The sequence below is a fragment of the Camelus bactrianus genome, chromosome 1, assembly GCF_048773025.1.
Source record: "Camelus bactrianus isolate YW-2024 breed Bactrian camel chromosome 1, ASM4877302v1, whole genome shotgun sequence".
Lineage (NCBI taxonomy): Eukaryota > Metazoa > Chordata > Mammalia > Artiodactyla > Camelidae > Camelus > Camelus bactrianus.
In genome coordinates, this window is record NC_133539.1 from 106323873 (window position 1) to 106346204 (window position 22332).

General features: G+C 40.9%; 1 protein-coding gene across 5 annotated transcripts; it reads right to left on the reverse strand.

The window, feature by feature from the left end:
* Positions 1-1421: 1421 nt before the first annotated feature.
* FAIM (Fas apoptotic inhibitory molecule) lies at positions 1422-18303 on the reverse strand. 5 transcript variants are annotated; one of them, XM_074370679.1, is made up of 6 exons: positions 17952-18065; positions 14230-14327; positions 12722-12854; positions 12137-12365; positions 4994-5043; positions 1422-1886 (listed from the first exon to the last, which is right to left on the reverse strand). In XM_074370679.1, exons 2-6 carry the CDS (start codon positions 14271-14273, stop codon positions 1737-1739), a joined length of 606 nt encoding a protein of 201 aa, XP_074226780.1. In that variant the 5' UTR covers positions 14274-14327; positions 17952-18065; the 3' UTR covers positions 1422-1736. The 5 variants fall into 5 exon arrangements, with proteins under 5 accessions (XP_074226780.1, XP_074226786.1, XP_074226783.1 ...); XM_074370685.1 differs by lacking the exon at positions 14230-14327 and having other exon boundaries at positions 17952-18303; XM_074370682.1 differs by lacking the exons at positions 14230-14327; positions 17952-18065 and adding an exon at positions 17788-17872.
* Between the last annotated feature and the right edge of the window lie 4029 nt (positions 18304-22332).

A 22332-nucleotide genomic window follows, 5' to 3' on the forward strand; every position in this document is an offset into this window, starting at 1 on the left:
ATTGGTCTCCTAAAGACTGGCTCAAACTGCATCCACGTGTTTGCTGAGATACATCACACACACTGCAAAGTACAGTTCTGACCTCTGATAGCTAGAGTTCAGAACTGAGTGCCTAAAAATAATTGCTTTGTGTTTGGATCTGGCACAAAACATTTTTTGTACCAGATAAAATATGGCCATTAAGAGAGTCCTTTAGTCAAGGGAAATGAAAACCACAACACCCAAACACTTGAAAGCAAACCCAAAAATGCGTTTACTAAACCTTGGAAGAGTCCTTCTTAGTTCATCTCCAGAAGGAACGCTGGTGGGTGGAGGGGAGACGGCAGGGGGCTAATTTTTGTAAAGGTGGTGTGCTGACCTGCCAGTTATGAAGACTTCAAATGTCAGAGGAAGCAAGTCAAAGGCTAAGTTTAAAATACGCTCAGTGTGCCACCATGCATGTCACCTCCCTGTGCCAGGCCTGCCTGGGCCACCTTCCCTCCCTGCTCTTCTGCCCCTTTCCTAATGTTACGTCATGGTTGTGCCTCTATTCTGCCACAAATCTTAGAAATATGTTAGTGGTAGGGAGAGAGTTGTAAAGTTCATGGGTTTCAGTGTCAGAAAAGCCTGGGTTTAAATCCCGCCTGGGCGGGTACTAAACAGCTCACTAAATTCGAGACAGTGTCTCTAGGTCGATGCTGCCCACTAGAACTTGGTGGGATGAGGGAGATGTTGTGTGTGTGCACTGTCCAGTGTGGTAGCCACTAGCCTCACCTGAAACGTGGCTAGTGTGAGAGAAAAGATTTGAATGTTTCCCTGTGCTTCATTTTAATTAATTTAACTTTAATAGCTCCATGACTAATGGCTACCACACTGGACAGTTGAGCAAGTCTAGAAAATGCAGAATTGCCCCTCTCATGGAGGTTCCCCCTGTGATACTGGACATGAAATGCCCTGATAAAAGGCTCTACTATTAAACCATGCTCTGCCCTGAAAGGCCTTCGGAGGGGGGAGTGCTGACACAAACTCGCGTGCTTACTGAAATGACTCTGTGAGTCTGCCCGGGCAGGCCTGCATCAGATACAAAGTGCTGGTAACACTGGTGCCACCTCCAGGAGGATATGCAGCTCTGACTGTTTAAACCCCGCCTGGGGATGCAGCTGATGCAGTCTGGGGTAAAGTGGTTTGCTTCTTCCGCTTGGTATTTTTTGTTGTTGTTGTTCCTCATCGTGTTGATTAAACAAAACAATTACGTTTTCAGAAGTCCATTTTAAACTAAATTATGCGACACTTTCACATTTAATATTGTTTCCAGATAGTAAATGTTTCTCATTTTCTCCACTTAAACTAATATCATTATATACCAACTGCTTTAAACCAGAGAGACAACCTATTTGCACAGGCTAAAAATACACAAAGACATCCGTTTTTAGAAACACAAATCAAGGAGCACTAATTTTATTTTATATTTATTATAGTAAAAGTTGCTCTTGTAAAACATTAGTGATTTTGGTCCAAATCTTATTTTCCATTTGACTTTAAAACATTTTACATTATTTATAAAATAAATTGCAGTTTTTATTATCGTCCATAATTTTCTTCCCCTGATCTTTGGAACACCACAGTTTCAAGTAACTAAGAAGTAAAAACATGGCGACTGAGTGTACTGAAAAGTACATACTGAACATATTTAATTACCACAGTAATTTAAAAGTCCTGTTCTTTACTACTTAAGATTAAAATTCATTAACGTGAAGTCATTCGAGAAGCTCCGGGATTTCTCTGTTATCCACAATAAGAGTATGAATAATCCCTTCTTTCCGCTTCCCGCTACTGACGGCCTTTATGTAACAGTCATGGTTCCCAACGCTGAAGTGAGTTTCAGTTCCGTCATCCACAAACTCGCCCTGGGCAAACGAGAGGAGGAGGAATTAGTGCTCCAGAAAAAAATCTTAGTATGGACCGCTGACACCACCTAAAAGGGGTGGTATAATGAAGTACGTATTAGTTAAATGTTAGGTTTTGCAAAATTAAAGTTAGAAGCTCATATTTAGATTCTTTTACATCTGTTATGAGTTGGAAGTTTCTTTTTTGTACCCCCTACAATCTTCAAGACTCCAGGGAGAAAAAAAAAGTACATCTCATGGCTGTGTCTATACCTTATACTATGTAGACAATATAGACTATTTTCAAAGCGAAAAATGATAAACCTGATAGCAATCATTTATTAGTGACTTATTCTATACAAGGAATGGTTTACATGCGTTATTTCACTGCATTTGCACAGTAACCCGGATTGCAGTATGATTATTGGCCACCTTTTCTACATGCGAACACCGAGGCACGGAGTGGGCAAATAACTTGCTGCAGGTGCCAGTCAGTAAAGGGGGGTGTGTTCTTCACAACTCTGAAAACCTGATCCCCAGGGTATAAGGTGGCTTACAGTACATGCAGAACATAAAGAAAAATAATATAAAACCGAACACTGCTGAGTCTAGACTTGCTCTGTCCATTACAGTAGCCACTAGCCACATGTGGCAACGGGGCATGAAACGTGCTGAGTCTGAAATAAGGTATGCCGCTTAAGTGTAAAATATACCCTGGATTTGAAAGACTTAGTATGAAACAAAGAATGTAAAATAACTGTCTAGAAGGTGAGTTTTATATTTATTACATGTTAAATGATAATATTTTTGATATGCTTATTTAAATCAAATTTTTATTAAGATGAAGTTCACTGTAAAACTTTGGACATGTGGGTACTAGCAGACTTACATAGGAAGCTCATGTTATATTTCTGTTGAACAGCACTGGCTGATCTAGAGTAAAAAGACAGGGGCCAAGTAGTACAGAGAAGGAAGAACAGGAGGCCTAGAGGATGAAAACGAATTATGCCAGAAAGCAAAGAAAGCACAGAAAGCACCATCAGACTTAAAACTTGGCTGTTAGCTTCCTGGCAGCCAAAGCAGACAGAACAAAGCCCCGCAGCTAATACTGTCTAACAGGGAAAGCACAGGGGGCACCAGAGAGAGCAGCTCTTTCCTGGCTCCGGCCAACACGGGAGGTAGACTGAGCACCACGAGGACCAGGGCGCTGGCCCTGGAGTCCAGCATATTCCTTCCACTCTCATTCACACTGAGCTTTGAGAAAGCCTTTGGGTCATAACTTCTGTAAAAATCAAGTTAGAGGGCCAGGCAAGCGTTAAATAATACAATCCCTGTAAGTAGCTTCTTGGCAATTTGTCAGATACATAATCATGGTCGTGATGCTTTGAGATGAAAAGGAAAATGTGAAAATAAGCTGTAACTCATAGGCAGCAAGAGCAGGTGTGCACAGCGCCGGGGAAGGCTGCCCAGATGTGGAGCTGCCAAAGCTGCCCTGCAAACTAGGGTGTAGTTACAAAGAGGAGGCAACTGGGTGAGAATGAGCTACTGCCAAAACACTTGTGGTTTCTTGTCAATTACCGAGGCACAGAGACACTGTGGATTAATATTATTTTCAACTTCTTACTTATTTACAACCACATTCTTAAAACAACATTCCCTTTACATTTGCACTGGGGGATTCCTTGCGGGTGGGAGGGAATATGATCCCAAACTGCTGATTCTCCATCTAGAGAATACAGGGTAGGAAAGAAAAAACAGGAAGGACCACCAGGTCCACACAACAGGCATGTGATCCATGTTAATGGAAACTGAAGCTGGTCCCTAAGGGGCCACGAAATACTGAGGAGCTCTCCCAGCCTCTTGGCATAAAAATCACTACGGGTAGATTCAACCCAGAGGGTGGCTCGAGCTCTGAGGATCAGTTTTGAGTGAACCATGGGTAAATTTCCCTTGAAGAATTAACACCAGATTGAAAAACAGATAAGCATTCATCTTTGTAACTTTTGATCTCTGGCTTGGGCACTTCCTGAACAGAACCAGCTACAAGATCCAGCAGGTTCTAGCTAGTCTGCAGAATAAACTGATCTTAGACCTTCCCTCCAAGAGCACCGCCTCACCTCTCAGACCTACAGTAGATACAGAGGACGATGGTTACAACGCGCAACCAGCTAGAATGCACATCAGGTGAGAGTTTCTCATGATCTCTAGCCCTGGTGTTCATGTCTGAGGCCAGCATGAAAGGGGATACCAGGGGCGACCCCAAAACACATGCAAATTTCCACCCAGTGATTTCAGCTCCTAGTCCCACTCCCTGCTGCCCTTGACTGGCTCCCCTGCTTCACTTCCTCCCTGTGCGGTGCACCCCGCTGTGATTTCATTCCCACTTGACATGCACTCCTACACTCACCCCACCGCAGCCAGAACAGTGCAAGCTGCTGACAGCAAATGCCCAGCACCTTGGGGTCTGGATGGGGACCACAGTGCGCTCAGCTATGACGAGTGGGGCAGCCTCTTGGCACTGTGGGTCTCCAAATTCCACTTGTCTTCCAGGGTTTGTGACAGTGCCCTTTCCTGCCTGCCTTGGTGTCATCTGTCATTGCCAGCATGTCGTCTTTTTCATAACCTTTGCTTTAAGAAAAGTACCATCTGCTTTGAGTGTATGCCATAAAGCCTTCCTATTAAGAGTGTGACCCATAGACCAGCGGCCCTGGCATCACCTGAGGACACGTCATTATACCAAGATCCCAGCTGATTCTGTGCATGCAAGTTTGAGAAGCAGTGGTATAAAGCAGCACTTTAACATGGATAAACACAGGAGGGCACAACTTTGGGGGAGAAATTTTTAAAATGGGGGAACTCCTTTTAGGATAGAGCCTGGTCCAGGAGAGAAAAGGCAGAGTATGAGGTTGGTGCCGGTCACACCATAAATTGTTTCCAAACTCCCACTGCCCCAGGCACTGTCCAAGAAAGGGCTTCAGATTTTGGAGTCAGGAGAACTTCATCTCTTTTTTGTTTTTAACCAAGAGGACCTTCACTAATTTATAAAATCTCCATAATTAGGAAACCCAGCAACATTTCAACGGTAACTTATACACAAGGGGCTGAGAATAATCAAAAGGTCAACTTACTGCTGTCTCCATTTTTTTACCATTGCACCACACATCCATAGTGTCTTTTTCTGTAAAAGTAATAGAGTAAAAAAATTATAATCTATGATTTAAAGATAACTCTATTATTTTAAGAAAAGTTTGATACACTGCATTTCTAAAACTCCATTAACTATTCATGATTTTGAAATCCTTCTAAATTTGAAGAAATTATGTTTATTCTTAGTTCACAAACAAAATCAAAATGAAGCCAATCTTTTCAGAGAAAATCATGATCCCAGTACAAATTGATGAACACTGTTAAATAAAATCTTTAAAGGAGCATGCAGACAAACGAACATGAAGAGGGAGGTTTCCACATGGAACATCCTTTAATATTTTTAATATCAGTGACTAGATGATCCCCTTTACCTCTGACATTGACCCCACCGAATGACGGTACAAAGAGACCAGCAAAAAAGCCTGCCATGAGGTTCAGAGAGGACAGACAGCAATGCAGCCTTACGTTTCTTACTGGATAATACAAAAATCTCTACCCATTTTTGTAATGGTTTCACTTTGGTGAAAGATTATTGGCTCGTAAGAAAAGACATAGGTATAATGCTTGCTGGGCTGTGCTGAGTACGGCGCTGACACAGTAGAACAAGATGCTGCCACAGGACACTCAGGCGTGAGTTAAGCTGCCGTAGCTCTCTCCACGGCAGTGGGTATGCGTGTGCACGTGTGCGCAAACGCACGAGCATTTTGGGGGAGGATCTCCGGACCCACTTGTGAACATTCACGTCTGGGAAGCAGCAGGAGAGAAACCTGGGTGTTACCATGAAGACCAAAGAGAAGCATGTCCCGTGTGTGCACGTGGAGTCCAGGGGTCAAAACCTGCCTGGGGGTCAAGGCAGAGGCGCCTCAACGCTGACAAGCCATCTACTCCAGGAAGACAGTCTTTCCTCCACACCTGGAGATGAGAGCCTCACTCAGAGAGTGGAGAAAGGGCTGTGAGCTGGGCTAGAGGGAGGGAGAGGAAGGCAGAGAGGCCCAGGAGCTATGGGAGAGTCACCCCAATGGCAGCCTGAGTTGGAAGCACCTACGGCCACCGTTGCAGGGAAACCCAGCTGGTCCCGACAGTATCAGAGCACATGGGGCTAAAATTAACCACGATGGTGACGGTGACAACTGGAATTTTATGAGTGGGCCTACTGGGCATGTCCATGTACTCAGATTTTCTATACTAGCTATTATTAGCCTGCCTCTGAAGAACATCGCTAATCCAGAAGCCATAAAAATGGAGCAAATTTGACCACATGAAAGTAAAAAGACTTCCGCGTGATTAAAACAAAAACACATGCACACACATTAGCAAAGTCATACAGTAAATGACAAACTGGGCAAAAATATTTGAAGCTCACAACACAAAGGGCTAATCTTAGTAACAAGGACTCCTAGCAATCAAGGAGAAACAGACCAACACCCCAAAAGAAAACGGGTCAAAGGACATACACAGGCATTATCAGAAAAGAAGCGCAGAAGGACCTTAAACATATGAAGAGATGCTCAACTTCACTCAATCTTGGAAAAGGCAAATAAAAACAATGCTAAAGCACCATTTTTCACCTAAAAGTAAAGTAGCTGGTGAGCTACTCTACTACATTTCTAAACACATCATTATATAAAATTTTGGAAAATAAAGATAAGCCCCCAAAAGCTTCTAGAAAGAAAAAATTTAGGAGGTTCAGACTGGCATAAAACTTCTTATTCAAGACAATGGAGAAGAGAAGATATTGGAAGAAGGCTTTCAAAAAATCTCAGGAAAGAGGGGGAGGGTACAGCTCAGGTACCCTCCCCCTCTTTCTGCATGCTAAGCATGTGCTCTGTAGAGCACATGCTTAGCATGCAGAAGGTCCTCTGTTCAATCCCCAGTACCTCCTCTAAAAATAAATAAACCTAACTACCTCCCCCAGCCAAAATAAAATAATTAAATAATACAATAATAAATTAAAAAAAATTTTTTAAATGTCAGAAAAAAACCTTGTAAAGCCAAACCACGATACTCAGCAGAAGTATCAACTTTGCATGAGGGTCACGTAGTATTATCTCCTAGATGCCCTTTATTAGGAAATTACTTAAGGATATTTTTCCAGCAAACAAAGGTGAAACTGGCAGTTGTGGGATTTGAAAACTGATGGAACTAAAGCAAGGGTTCCATGAATGCAAGCCCAGGGCGGCCACTGGGCAGCAGGCCTGGAAAGCGACCTATCTAGTTTTGAATAGGGAGCCAACAGATGCCCAAGAATATTGTCATTAAGAATGAAAATAATTCCAAGCAATAAATAACGAGTAAAAAATACAAACAGACATTAGGGACCTGGGCAAAGAAAAAATACATATCCACTCGCAGTAAGAACAGAGAAAGGCCACCTGAAGAGCCTGGAAAAACAAGACTGTACAAAAAAATCATGGTTCAGCTGTGAAGAAAACAAAAATCAGGTACGATTTTGAGAAACTGGTAGATTATAAGGCAGAAAATCCATTTGGCCTTGACACTAAAAACAACTTCATTTGCACTGCACAGGAGGCGCGACAGTGAGAGCAGCTGACGCGGGAGGCGCTCTGCACGTTCTGACGGCGCGCGGGGGTCTGAAGGGGGAACCCTCACACCAAGCCAGCCCAGGCTCTCTTCCAGTCCAAAATCCCACACTGAGAAGAAACTTCTGTAAGAGAGTCCAGACTGAGGGGCCCAGGGACACCACAGTATAGGAAAGAGAAGATCTAAGGGAAAACGGGGAAGGAAACACAGCAGCCAGCTCAGAAAGTGTGCCCCGTGATTTTTAACATCATCCAAAAACAACAGAAAAGGGAACCCGAGAACCTGAAGTTTAGAAAGCAATCCCAAACCATACTCCTTTCTACAAATTCAGGAAAACTAAGTTTATACAAAAATGACCTAAGAAGGGTACTGAACTCTAGTTCCAGAAAAAGTAGTAAGAAAGAAAGAGCAGACTACTCTCTTTACAGATAATAAAAGCATCAGAAGGGCATGCCTACACAAAAGATAAATCCGTAAAATACTATTTCAAAATGAGCTAAAAGAAATTTTTAAAAATCATACACAATATGAAAAAATAACATAAATAAGGATTAGAAAAACTCTGAGAAATGAATAGAACTCACTTAAGAATTAAAAATAAAAATAATTTCAGACATAACTAAACTAAAAGGAACACAAAACAAACATAATTCCTTAATAGAAACACAAAGTGAAGAGGAGGAAAATTTAAAAAATCAAACAGAAATAAAGAGAACAAGATAAGCCACAGACTGGGAGAAAATATTTGCAAAAACACTACCTGATAAAGAACTTATATCTAAATATCTTTGTTATGTTTTTAGAATTAATGATTGACAAAAGTATTTAACCGTCAACCTACACATAGTGTTTAAAGTATAACTGAAGCCAAAATGGTTGAAAAAAATCTTTTTTTACCATATGTGAAATGAATCCTACAACGCATTAAAGATTGTTCCAGATTTTTTTAAAAAAACCTTGAATCTAAAATATACCAAGAACACTGAAAACTCAACAATAAGAAAACGAGCCACTCAGTTAGAAAATGGGCAAAAGATCTACACAAACAGCTCAGCAAAGAAGATACACAGATGACAAGTAAGCATATGAAAAGATGCTCAGCACCACACATTATTAGAGAACTGCAAACTAAAGTGAGATCTCATTACACACCTATTAGAATGGCCAAACTCCCAAACACTGGCAACACTGCTGGCAAGGATGTGAAGCAATGGGAACTCTCACTCATTGCTGAGGGGAATGCAAAATGGTGCAGCCGCTTTGTAAGACAGACTGGTAGCTACTTACAAAACTAAATGTACTCTTACTATACTTCCTGTACTCAAGCTCCTAAGTTATTTACCCAACTGATTTAAAAATTTATGTCCACATAAAAACCTGCACAAAGACATTTACATAGCAGATTTATTCATGATAGCCAAAAATTAGAAGCAAGCAAGCTGTCCTTCAGCAGGTGAATGGATAGGCAAACTGTGGTGCAACCAGACAGCGGAATATTCAGCACTAAGAAGCAATTACCTACCAAGCCATGAGAGGATACAGAGGAACTTTAAGTGCATACTGCTAAGTAAAAGAAGCTCGTATAAAAAACTATGTCCTGTATGATTCCAACTATGTCATATTCTGGAAAAGGCAAACTACAGAGACAGTAAAAAGCTTGCTATTGCCAGGGGTTGGGAGGAGAAGGAAGAGAGAGAGGAACAGAGAAGAACGCGGGATTTTTAGGGCAGTGAAACTATTCTGTATGATGCTGCAATGGCGGAATATGCTATTACACATTTGGCAGAACCCACAGAACCGTATAATGCAAAAGTGAACCCTAATGTAAACTATGGACTTTAGTGAATAATAATGTATCAACATTGGTTTGCCAATTGTAATGAGTGGACCACACCAACGCAAGATGCTAAGAATCGGGAGAACTGAGGGGGGCAGTAGAGGGAGCATATGGGAACTCTGCTTTCCTTTAAACTTAAAACTGCTCTAGAAAATAAATCTATTAATTTAAAGAAAGAGAGAGAGGAAAAGAGAGAGAAAGGAAGGCAGGCAGCCGCATAGGCAGAAAGGAAGAAAGGAAAGAAAGAGAGAGAAGTTGTTAAAAAGGATGTGCGAGAAACTGACATATTTAGAAGACAGACCAAAAGATCCAACATATATGTACCCACGAGGAGGAAAACCAAGGCAAAGGAACAGAAAAGATTCTTAACTATAATTCAAGAAAATTTTAAAAGACATTTGATTCTACACATTGAAAAGATTCACCAAGGACCTGAAAAAACTGACCACGAATGATCATTACCCTGACATAGTCTAGTAAAATTACAGGCAAAACAACAAGGCACTTTTTTAAGAGAAAGAAAATCAGATTGTCATCAGACTTTTTGACAGTAATACTTCAGGCCAGAAGAAAGTGGAGTAATGTATCTGAGATTCTCTAGGAGAGAAAATGTGAGCCAAGAATACTGTGTCCAGCCACACTGACCTTCAAATAACAAAGACACAGACAAATGTCACTGACAGGCAAGAATTCAAGAAATACTGTTCCCATGAGTCCTTCCTAAGGAATGTAATAGAAAACAAGTTTCAGACAAGTAAAATGACCAAAGAGAAGGAGCGATATAATGACTTAAAAGCAATATATAAATATTTATCCATAGAACTAAGCATGGGTTGGAAGGGACAGAGCATAGTATATAATGGCTATATGTTCTGATAATATGGATACAGTACAGCTGGAAAATGATATGCAGAAAGTTGTTTTAAATTTTGGGCGGTAATCGTATTAATGGTGGTAGTATCTGTGCTGCTAACTGAGACTATTTTGTGTGTAATGTGGCACAGACCAGATGAGTAATTACATCATACTCTAGCTGCATCATCCTCTGTGTCCCTGAGAATGATTCTCAGTGTGGAAGAAAGAACATACAGATGTTGGATGAGGTTAAGAAAAGACCCGGTTTTCCTAAATTTGAATTAGAAGTATCAGTACGGATGGATAAGCTGTTTTATCATCTAAAAAAAATCTCTCCCTCCCTCCCTCTGTCTACCTATTGTATACAACTTCCTTGACCCATCCACTGAAAACTTAAAAATAATGAATGTGTATTTTTATATATGCCCAGATTATGCTTTTTAAATACCATCTTCCTCCAATGAAAACCAGGGCTTCCTGGAGAAATCAGTGATTCCACGTCTGCGTAGAAAATGTTCAGAATGAACCTAGAACATCTTGTCATACCAGAGAGCAAGGAAGTGATCAAAGTCTACCAAGAATGTGTCAAGAGGACACAGGAGCCGGTCTGAGAGCACCACACTGGCCGAAAAGGATAATAACTGCAATGTATTGAAACACATCGAACTGTTTAAATCTATGAGTTAGTAATGATTTTAAAAATACCCTTAAATGATCACCTTTAAAAGAAGAGAATAAGGAGACAACTCAATATTCTGAAAACCGGCAAATAAAGGGAAAACAAGCTGTTATCCTGCATTTCTTCTACAACATGTACCTCTTTGTAACCAAATAGTAGACGACAGGAAGTTTCTCATTACAGAAGTGTTCCAGCTAATGGACAAGGAATGATGGAATCAGAATACAACCATTTGGCAACCGCCAACGAACTAATGGATGTAGACACTAGGTATTAGTGGTTGCCAACATCAAAAAAGACAAATAAACACCATGTGCCTCTTGATACAACAAACTATAAAGTGGTCTTGTCTGAAAAAAAAACAAAAACAAAAAAACCCTAAATTTGACCAATTCTTCAGAGTCAACTACCAATTTACAGGAAATATTAAAGTCAGAAAAACATAGGAATGCAATCAATTAAATCCAGACCTTAGGAAACTCTTCAAAACAAATTGACCCAGTTTCCTAAATAAATAAACTATACAGGAGTTTTTGGTTTCTTTTTTTTTTTTTCAACTATGTGCATTTATTACTTGATAAACATAGTTCACTCTTAAAAAAAAAAAATAAAGGTATTTGCTAGCATGCAGCTAGACTGTAGACTCGAAATACTAGGAGTAACCAGAGGAGAGAAAAGGTAGTTACTGGTAAATATTTGTCTTGCAAATTTTGTAGGCCCAAGAGAAACTGAGAACACAGACAGTAATCTGTAACAACAAAACTTGAACAGAACAGCTTACTTTTTTTCTTCTGATCTACTTTATCTGGACTTTGACCTTGACGATTTTGATCTGCAGCAGATCAAACTTATTGCCACCTAGAGAAAAATCCCTTTCCTACTGATGAATCTTAAATTTCCAACTGCTTTTAAATATATTTTTAAAGAGAAATATCAAACAGAAACAAATGTCTACATCAATATTTCTTTTTTTAAACCCAAGTTTATAATCCTCAAATCCATCACTATCAAATCTGGCTCTCATATAATTTACTTATAAATCAGTCGATGCAATGAATACTTTATTCCCACAGGACACATTAGAAATACACCTGCACTTGTACTCTCTCCTATTGAAAGCCCTCATAAAGAGTCTGGACAGTTATTTAGAGGAACTAATTAAATGGCCACCATAAAAGGCCAATAAATTCTGAAGAAATGGCACTCACTTACCCAACACAACTCTAAAGTCCTCACCATCCAAATGTAATACCCAAGTATTGGTGGTTTTTGATCTGTTCTCCATATACTTCTTGAGACTTTTCCCATTAATTTCCAGAGTATATTCATAAGCAAAACCACTGATAGCATCTATATTTATAGTTGCCTTTGTCTTTGCAGCTCCAACACAGAAGGTTTCTTTGCCCACTAACTTGAACATCCATTCTTTTCTTATCTCTTCCTAAGTAATAAAATATAAAAGTTGAAAACACACAAATGGAAAAAAATTTAATATTTAACTTTAGCATAATGTAATTAAAGGAAACAAATGGCAATGCTATTTAAATGTAATTTTATTAATTCATGATGCAAAGGTTTTAGAAAATAAAGGCATCTTAAGTTTAAATATTGGATGCTATAGTCTATGAATTCTGTAACTATTATTAGTTTGCTTTGTGCAGCAAAATGATACAGACCAAAATATAAAGATAACCACTTTAAAGGAAAAGCCTTGAATTCACACATGAAGAATCTAGATTAGCAAAAATCAAGCTTCTCTGAACACCATATTTTACAAAGTAACATTTTTTTTCTTACCTTCCCATCTACATATACCACTCGTTTCCCTGATGTGGTCCCATGTTCAAATTCAATCTTATGGACTCCATCACTTAAAGCAACATCCCAAACAGCTACAAGATCTGTCATTTTTTCCAGGCTGTAAGGAGGGCTAAGGGAATAAAATTAAGCAATTACAATAGGCCAAAACAGTAATAGAATAACCAATTAATCCTTAAAAGATGAAAATATCAGATTTTTAAAAGCCCTAAAATTACAAAATATTAAAGTGATATTACCTAAGAAAGCCTACTTACAGTACATGTAACTATCTTCTCCCTCTTACACATTCTTCTTTTAAGATGAAATTGCTATATATGGGTGTACAGTCGGATAATTCCAAAGTCACCTTAATATTAATAGGATTAAGAATCAATCAGTTTATCCACGATAGTATTCTAAGCTAGGCCAGAGAATAATGCTTGGAACGGTCAGTATAAAGTTTCTACTTGTCCCTCCCATCATTTAAAAAACACAGTATTTAATTTTGGTTTTTCTTTTTCAGATCCAATCACAGAATTCTCAAAATCTTTCATACTTAAACCAGTAACTAACAAGTAACTAGAGATTAATTTTAACAGAAAAGGTTCTAACTTATAAATACTAAGACTGAGAAAAAGAGAAGTCACGGAAGAAATGTCCTATGATAGAGATAAAGATGTTAGTAACATAGTAAGAAGGAGGAGGAAGACAGTACTCTCATCATTATTTCGGGAACTCTTATTAAAAATAAAAAGGATTCTGTTTTATCAAGTTTCTGGCACAATTAAAACACATATTTTTATATTAACATTTTAATATAAAATACATAATGCGTGTCCTATGTGTGTCCTATGTGAATAACCTATTATCTATAATGCATATATAAGTAATATTTTGTTATTGATACAGATTTTTAGCTTTGAGAGATGTAACATTTATTACACAATAATGATCACAGTTAACAGTCATTCAATCCTTACTGTGTGCCAGTCACTGTTCTAAGAGCTTTACACTTATTAACTCAAAGAATCCTCACCATGAGATGGGTACTATTATTATCTCTCTTTATAGATGAGGAAACTCAGGCTAAGAGAGGCTAAGGGCTTGTCTCATGTCACAATGACAGTAAGTGGCAGATGGGACTTAAACTTAGGACTCTAGCTCCAGAGTCTGTTCTTTCTCAAGTACATCCCCTATGCTCTAAATCAAAGATGGTAAACGTATTTTACATCATTTTGAAGTGCCTGCCAAGAACTTCGTGCCGAGAGGGATTTGGAGACCTTACATCCAGGTCCTATGGGAAAGGATGCCACATTAGTGGCCGCCACCTCCATGCCAGGTGTTTATCGACCTTGCTAGAAATCACAGAAAAGCAAAACTATGCGTTCTACAATATTACAAAATGTGTCCTTAAAAAAGTATCCTGGATAAACAACTCTTCTGAATGACTGAAACCATCTTGAAAGTTTCATAAGCTAGTTTTATTGCAATTGCAAGTCATTTACCTTTCGTCATCTTCAAAGATAGGACTGTCATCTCCAGATGCCATGGTTGGCAAAACAGTCTTTAATCCAATTAGCAGGCAGGAAAGGAAAAAGCAGAACTGCAGCAAAGCAAGATTGAGAGCAACAAAGATGACATCCAAAAAGAGTTTTTTCTAACTTTGCAATCCATTTCTAAAATTGCATGTAGTTTCTGGTGAAACAGCTTTTACATACAATAGAATTGCAATCTCTAATTTTCAGGGAAAGAAGTTAAATCATGCAAATTAGCAAGTCATATTTTTTCCTATTATGGATTTGTAATTTCCTATAACTAGAGAGTAAACTCTAGTTTATTTCAAGAATCATACCACATTAGAACTACAAGAGACCTAGAGGTCCTCTGGGTCCCACGCTTCTCAAATTGAGGCACAAGAAGCCTCAAGGGTATGAGGCAGTAGGTCAGGGAATACACAAAACTCCAGGATAAACAGAATGTGCCTTCTGGAAGCATCAATATTACAGGGTAGTTAACAGATATAAAACGCAATCTTCATACTAAATTTTAGAAGGCTTTATTATGGTATAATATATAGTTTCAAAAATTTTGAAGATAATGCAAAGAAATGTTGAGCTTGCAGCAAGCAGCCAGGGATACGCTACTTTGCTTTCTAAGAGCAAACTTAATGTGCCCACTTACTCAATCCCACTTAATTTACTAGTGCCAATAATGAATCCACAGAAGTTACGTGGTTTGCTCAGGTCACCAGAAGGGCCCAAGTCAAAACTAGAATCCAGAACTCCTGTATAATTAACTAAACAGTATCTGGGCTGTACCGCTAATTAAGTTTTACTAAAATCAGAAGCACACAAAATACTCTCATGCATAGGAAACCCTCCACATTTGAAGATTTGGAATTAACAGTTAAACCTATTGAAAAATAAGTTCAACTATTTTTTTGTTCCCAAGATCTACTCTAGTCTGGCCTTCTCCATATGGATGTCCAAGGGTGCTCTCTCCTTGTAAAAAATGAGAGATTGTCAATCTTTTTTGGCTGGAAACAGCCAGAAGCCACCAACTGTTTTTAAAGATACTAAAGAGCTAAGCACCCATACAAGCAATCCAACAGGCAAATAAAAGCTAAGAATTTTAGAATGAAAATCAGGTAAAGACTGAAAACACTTTGTACCTAAAATAAATGCCTCTTCTTTTTATTAGCACCTTACATATTTGTGGATCTTAATTGTCTTAAAAGTATCTCCTAGGATATCTCCTATGAAAGTGGAGGGTATCCTGCTATAAAAGCAAAGAGAATACACAGCAACAGAGTAAGCCAAATAGCATAATATAAACTTGGATAAGCATCCTTTGCAAATCAGAGTGGACTTTGGGATATCATTCCAGTTTTGCTCTACAGCTTTAAGAGCCTCTAGAAAGTTTAGTACTTTAGCATTCAAACCTGAAAGAATTGCCCAGCTTTCCATTATAAGGAACTTCAAATATGATCACACTAGGATAAGGCATGGTACCATCTTCATTATAATAATTGTTCAAAAGACAACACAACAAATTAGAAGGGAGGTTAGAAACAAAAAATCACATAAACATTTTTTTCCTCTCAACTGTCAACATTCAATCATACATTCGACATTTATTTATGGAGTATTAGTTCAAGGTGTTGAAAAAGTTTTGGAAATAGATAGTGGTGATGGTTGTACAACATCATGAATGTACTTAATGCTACTGAATGGTACATTTAAAAGTGGCAAATTTTATGTCAAATATATTTTACCAAAACTTAAAAAAATTAATACCGTAATATATTTTTTAAAACCCCATTGAATTGTATCTTTTAGATGGGTGAATTGTATGGTATGTGAACTATACTTCAACAAAGTTGTTTTAAAAAAAAGTCCCAGGTGCTCTGCTGGTAGTGTTTCTTGGAATATGATTGCACCTATAACCAAGAGCTGATCACAGCTGTCTTTGTCCTTGATTTCTACCTTAACTCATTTGAATAATGAGAAATATCTGTCACATACAGATCTCTAAGTTACAAAACTGGACTTAAACACTTATCATATTCTAAATTCACCCACCAGTCACTTATATGCCAGGCACTGAGCTGGGTGGGCCCTAAGTGCAGAGTGAGGGACTCTGGAGAAACCAAAAGATGATTACAGCACAGCTCTGGGATTGTCCTTGGAAAGAAAACCAGTAAAGAATAAAACAGGCCCACAGAGAAAGGATCCTAGCCCAGTCAAATGGGTGGGAAGGCCAGGGAAGGCTTTGCTATAAAACTTGGGAGAAAAGAATTAATCCACTGTCATTTTTAAAGTCTTATACGTACATATCATTATCAGGATCCTGTAACCAAACTGGAAAATGATTATTACAAAGAAAAAAATCCCCTCTAGTTCAGCACAAAGCTTTAAAAATGTAAATAAAAAGGATGGAAAAACAAATTCCATTTATTTTCACTGATAAGGGCAATGTCACTCACTTGAAACTACATACCTTCACAAGAAAGCTTTATGAGTATCTAGCGACATACCCATCAGAGTAATCTTTTAAAATCCCTTTCCTAGCAATCCAACACCCATGTTTCAGAGTATGACTTAAACAGTGAAACATTTTTCCTGTTCATCCAATCCCAGTTTGAATTTTGCCTTAACTTAGGTTTAAACGTATTGGGGACTGTGATGGTTTATCCAAGCTAAACTTAAGTCAGTCTTAAAAATTAAGGTACTCATAGTTCCCTTTTCAGCAAAAGCTCTAGGTAAGGCCAGCCACAAGGCAGGTCACTCTTCAACAGAGGTGTTGACAGTGGGACCTCTAGCAAAGTCTCTCAGGAAGCTCTTTGAGCTAGGTATTCCCAAATGCGAGGCACAAAAACGAGAATAACTTTTCTGGGGAGCATTTTGCAACATACACTGCAAGCCTTACGAGGGATTATCTCTAAACAAATAGTCGTGCTCAAAAAACCAGGCGGAACAGTGCTCAATGACTTGAATTTTATAATAGCTAAGATCTGAAAACCACCTGTCTGTTCACCATCAGGGAGATAATCCATTAAGTAAATCACAGTCCTGTCACTCAGCAAACCGAACGTCAAGCCCGGGCCAGGCGCGGTCGATCTGGCACACACCGACGCAGTCTAGAGCGGCCAATAAAAAGGATGTAGGAAAACACTGAGAGCCGCGGGCAGACGCGTGGGATGTATTAGTAAGACAAAGAAGCCAAGTCACGGCGCTTCATGATCCAGGTTCTGCAAAAATAGTCTGCTCAGGCTACCAGGGAAAAAGGGACTGTAAGGAAATACACCTTAAGGTTAGCCCAGGTGTCTCTGGGGAGCGGGGGTTCCGCTCCTGCGCTTCCTTCCTTGTGCTTTGCGGTTCCACTTTTCCGACGGCGACAAGGATGAATTTATAGTCGGGGGTGAGGCCGGAGCCGTGGCCGGAGGGCCTGGCGGGGCGGGGGCGCCCTGCCGCCTGCCCAGGTCCCCGACCCCCCGCCTCCCCGCTGCCAGGCAGCCAGGAGCCACCCGGGCCCCCCACCCTCCGCGCGGGCCCGGGCCTCACCGCGGGGCTGCACCGCCGCGGAGACACCGCCCACCGCCCGGCGCGCCGCCCGCCCGCCTCCGCCGCCCGGAGATGGCGGCCGCCCGCGCCGCAGTGGGGGCGCCCGGGGCTGCGCGCAGGGGCTTCCGGCCGGCCGGGCTGCCCACCTGGGCCGTGCGGCTCACCTGCGCGCCGTGGGCCGCGGGTGGCTCTGGGCCCCGCGTCGGGTGGGTTCCGCCGACTTGGCCGCCTGAGGCCGCGTGGCCTCGTCCCTTCGCCGAGAGTCAGGCGCAGCCTCCGCGGAAGCGAGAGCTCGGCCGGCGCGAGTCCCGAGCGCGCCGACTCTTTGTCGCGCTTCAGGTCCCCGGAGGCGCCTCGCGCAGCGCAAGCCACCCAACCCCCGCCCGCTGCCCCCGCGGCCGGCTCTGCGCTCTCTGCGGAGGCCCTTCCTCACCCCTCCCGGGAGCCGTAGGTAAGAACCAGCTGAGAGGCGTCTCTGGCCTGACGCTGGGGGAGAATCAGGTGGGCAAAACCAGACCCTGTCTGCTCTGAAGCCGTGGTGTAAGGAAATCGGATTGGGGGCGTTCCCTCCTTGAAACTAGGTAGACGCTTCTTTAGTTTAAAGACCAAAACTCCTTTGGGTGGGCGTGAGGCCCCTTTCTGATGTTGCTCCTGTCTCCCCTGACTTCATTTAGATTCTCAAATGACGCAAGGTCTTTCTCACCCCAGGGTCTCTGCAGATGATCTTCCCTCTGCCTGGAACCTCCTTCCTGCCTCTTCCCTTAGTTAACTTCCACTGTTGAGATTGTTCTTCAAATATCATTTCTTAAGGAAAATTTCCCGGGCCCGAAGACTTGCAGCACCTGGAATTCTGTCTCACTTCCTTTCAGGTGTGCAAGTGATACAGGAAAATAAATGAGGCGTGAGAGGATGGCCATGTCCCAGGTCTCAGTTGAGTCCCTGGGATGCACCCAGCAAAGTGAGGGTCCTTGACTTCAGTGCAGGGAAGAATTCAAGAGGGAGCCATAGATGAGTAAAAGTAGATTTATTTAGAAAGATGTACGCTCCGCAAACAAGAGCGCAGGCCATCTTAGAAGGTAACAGAAAGGACAAGAGGTGTAAGGTTGGGTGTTTCGTTTAAAGTAAAAGTAGATACATGCTCCATTGATAGTGTGTGGGTTGCCTTGGAAGGTAAGGGAGCAAGAAACGCCGAGAAGCGTAGTATTGCTAGTTTTGTATTCTAACAACTAAGAGGTTTATTCCAGCTACTTTGGGGAAGGGGTGGGGATTCCCAGGAACTGGACCACCACCCTCTCTGTAACCTTTCATGGTCAGTCTTCGAACCATCATGGCGCCTGTGGGTGTGTCATTCACCATGTTAATACATTATAATGAGCATATAATGAAGCTCAAGGTCTACTGGAGGTCAAATCTCCCGTCTTCTTGGGCCTCAAGGTCTACTGAGAGTTGGCTTGCTCTGTGCCACTGTTTCCTCTTTGGGTATTGTTTCTGGGATACCTGGAATTAAGAAACATACCACTTTCGGCTGTATTTTCTACCTGCACATTCCCTGGGCCCAGGACACTAGAGGTAAGAGTAGTCACTTGTTATCAAACAGGATTGCTATGGAAAGAAGTCAGGTCTGAACAAAACACTGTGAAAGGTACTGAACTTGGGTACAAAACTTACTTACCTGAGCTGATCCTGCTTTTGAGCTTACTTCCACTCTCATGTTTCCTTGTTTCCCAGGAAGTACTTGGATGCTGTTCCAACCTCTTAAGCTGCCTCTCACCAACATGCCCATAGACATCAGTGATTTATTTTAAGATAGCCGCTCAAAATGCTTTCATTCACAATAGTACATGTTTTCATTGGGCTTCCTTTAGAAAAGAGGGCTTTTAACAGATTGACTGATTTTTCTGAACTTCTTTTTTTTATTTTTTAATTTAATTTGGGGGGGGCAATTAGGTTCACTTATTTATTTTCAGAGGAGGTTCTGGGGATTGAACCCAGGACCTCGTGCATGCTAGGGCATGTGCTCTACCACTTGTGCTATATCTTCCCCTGCTGAACTTATTAAACAGCATGAATGGAGAGCAAAATAAAAGGGAAAAGTTACATAATCTGAAACCTACCAGTTTAAAACTTTCCATGTGCCCTTCCAGTACTGGTCCAGCATGACTGTTGGCTCTGTGTTAAAGGAAGAGGCACGAGTGCTTTACAGACGAGCCCAGGATCCAGGATTCCGGCTTCAGAGGATCATGTGTCCAAACGAGTGCCAGTAACCACAGTCTCCTGCTGCCTGCCAGGCTGCTGCTGCTTGGGCCTGTCTCCTTCAGCACAAGGAGGCTCTGGCTCTGTCTACACAAACACAGAAAGTGGAGGAGCAGCAAACCGAGGTGATTTTGTAGAACTTCAAACCAGAAAAGTTTGACAATTTCAGGAGAAAATAGGTTTTGGTCTGTCATCTGGAGAGTGGGGTTTGTAGACACACCCTTAGAGGAAAGAACCAAAGGAAGGTGCTTTTTAAGTGCCTAAGGAACATTCTAAGGTACCTGTTCCAATTGGTTAAGAGTTTAAGAATTTGTATCTAGTTTCTTTTGAGAAATTTAAAAAATACGGAAAAGTACAGAAAATAATACCCCTATTCCCGCCACTCAGAACTGACCATTATTAAATATTGGCACAATAAAAAAATCCCGGTAGAAGAAAACATGGCAGCTAAAGCCCCATTTGACTTTCAACCCCAGCACCATTACTCTCTTCTCCTCCCCAAAGGCCAGCATCCTCATGAATTTTGTGTGTTTGCATCCAAGTCCACCTTCTATAGTTATATAGAAATTATATACATGGGTACATATTCTTGGGAATGATACAGTTCTGCTTTTAAAAATGATTTAAATGACCATAAGAGGCAACTGAGAATTTGTTTGAGGGTAAGACAGGATTCTAGGAAGTTCATCCTCTGTAATTCATATCACCATCATCATTACCTTTGTTTAGCATTTATTGACAGTCTGTTATGTGGCAGGCACTGCCAGGGAATATAACAGTGAGAAGCAGTGATAGTTTCTCCCCTACTCAGGAAGTTTACATTCTCGCTAAGAAGGCAGTCACAAAAATGAGCATATAGGTGGAGGTAGGCTGCCTTCAAGATGATTCGCAAGGATCCTCACCTCTTAGTATTCACGTCCGTGTGTAGTTTTGCCCACGTTTAGAAGCGATGCTATGTCACATCCAAGGTTAGATTATAAAAAAGACTTCAGCTTCTGTCTTAGGTGCTCGCACGTTCTTTTTGGTCTCTCCCTCTGTGGACAGCTGCTGCCATGTGTGAACGCTCAGGCAGCCTGTGGGGAGGCCTGCTTGAAAAGGAACAAACTGAGGCCGACCAACAACCACATGAGTGAGTTTGGAAATAAAGCCTTCAATCCACTTGAACCTTGAGCTGACTGTTGCCCCTGCCAACAGGTTGACTGCACCCTCATGAAAGATTTGTCCAGACCATCCAGCTAGGCCACTCCTGTATTCTTAAGCCACAGAAACTTCCAGATAATAAATATTTATTTTAAGCTGCTAGGAGTAGGGGTACCTTGTTATGTGGCAATAGATAACTAATACACAGACAGATGAAATCATTGCAAGCTGAAATAAGTACGTACAGCAATCTTATGGTAGAGCACACGCCCATTGTAAGAAGTGCTATGGTCAAGTGGTTAATGAAGTGGTTAGTGGAGCCTGAATGCTGGAGCCTGGCTCGGCCATACTAGCTGTGTGACCTTAGCAAGTCATTTTTAAAATTTCTGTTTTCTAATTGGATCATTTGTAAAGTAAAGGTAATAACAGTATTTACATTAAAGTTGTGAAGAGTCAACAGGTTAGAACGTGAAAGTGCTTAGCCCAGAGCCTGACACATTTTAAGGGTCAATTAATATAACTATTATTATTCTGTATGGGTTCTTTAAGCATTTGTTATTAATATATTTGCCTGAGTTATTTGCTTCTTGTCTTTCATATTGGAAAATGGCTACTGAGGGTGCATGCCCCTGTATAAATCTGACTCAAATTTAACAATGCGATTCAACTCTGTATTGAGCACCTACTGTGTACCAGGGACTAAGCCAGGTGCTGGAAGAAGTTTAGTGAGGTATGACCCATGTTCCCAGAAGTTCAGGTTCTCATGGGGGAGGCAGAGCAAATGTATTACTGTAATAAAGAATTCTTAGTCTAAAAGACTTGTGAGTTGAAGAATCTTCAAGAATTCATCACCAAATGCCATTTATATTCGGTATACTCCTTGTTGGGAGAAATCTGGTAGTTCTATACCCAGAAGAAATTTTGAGAATCAGTTTAAAAGTTTAGAAATGAAGAGATCTGTTTTAATTTGCTGATGTCGGATGTAATTTATACTGGGAAGTCATAGCACAGAGGAAAGCAGTAAGCTGAATGAAGACAGGCTTTGGATGTCTGCTTAAATGTCACTTCCTCAGAGAGGCCTCCTCCACATACCCTATTCTATTCCTTCATAGCACTTATAATTATGTGCTTATTTGTATTTGTTTTGTATTT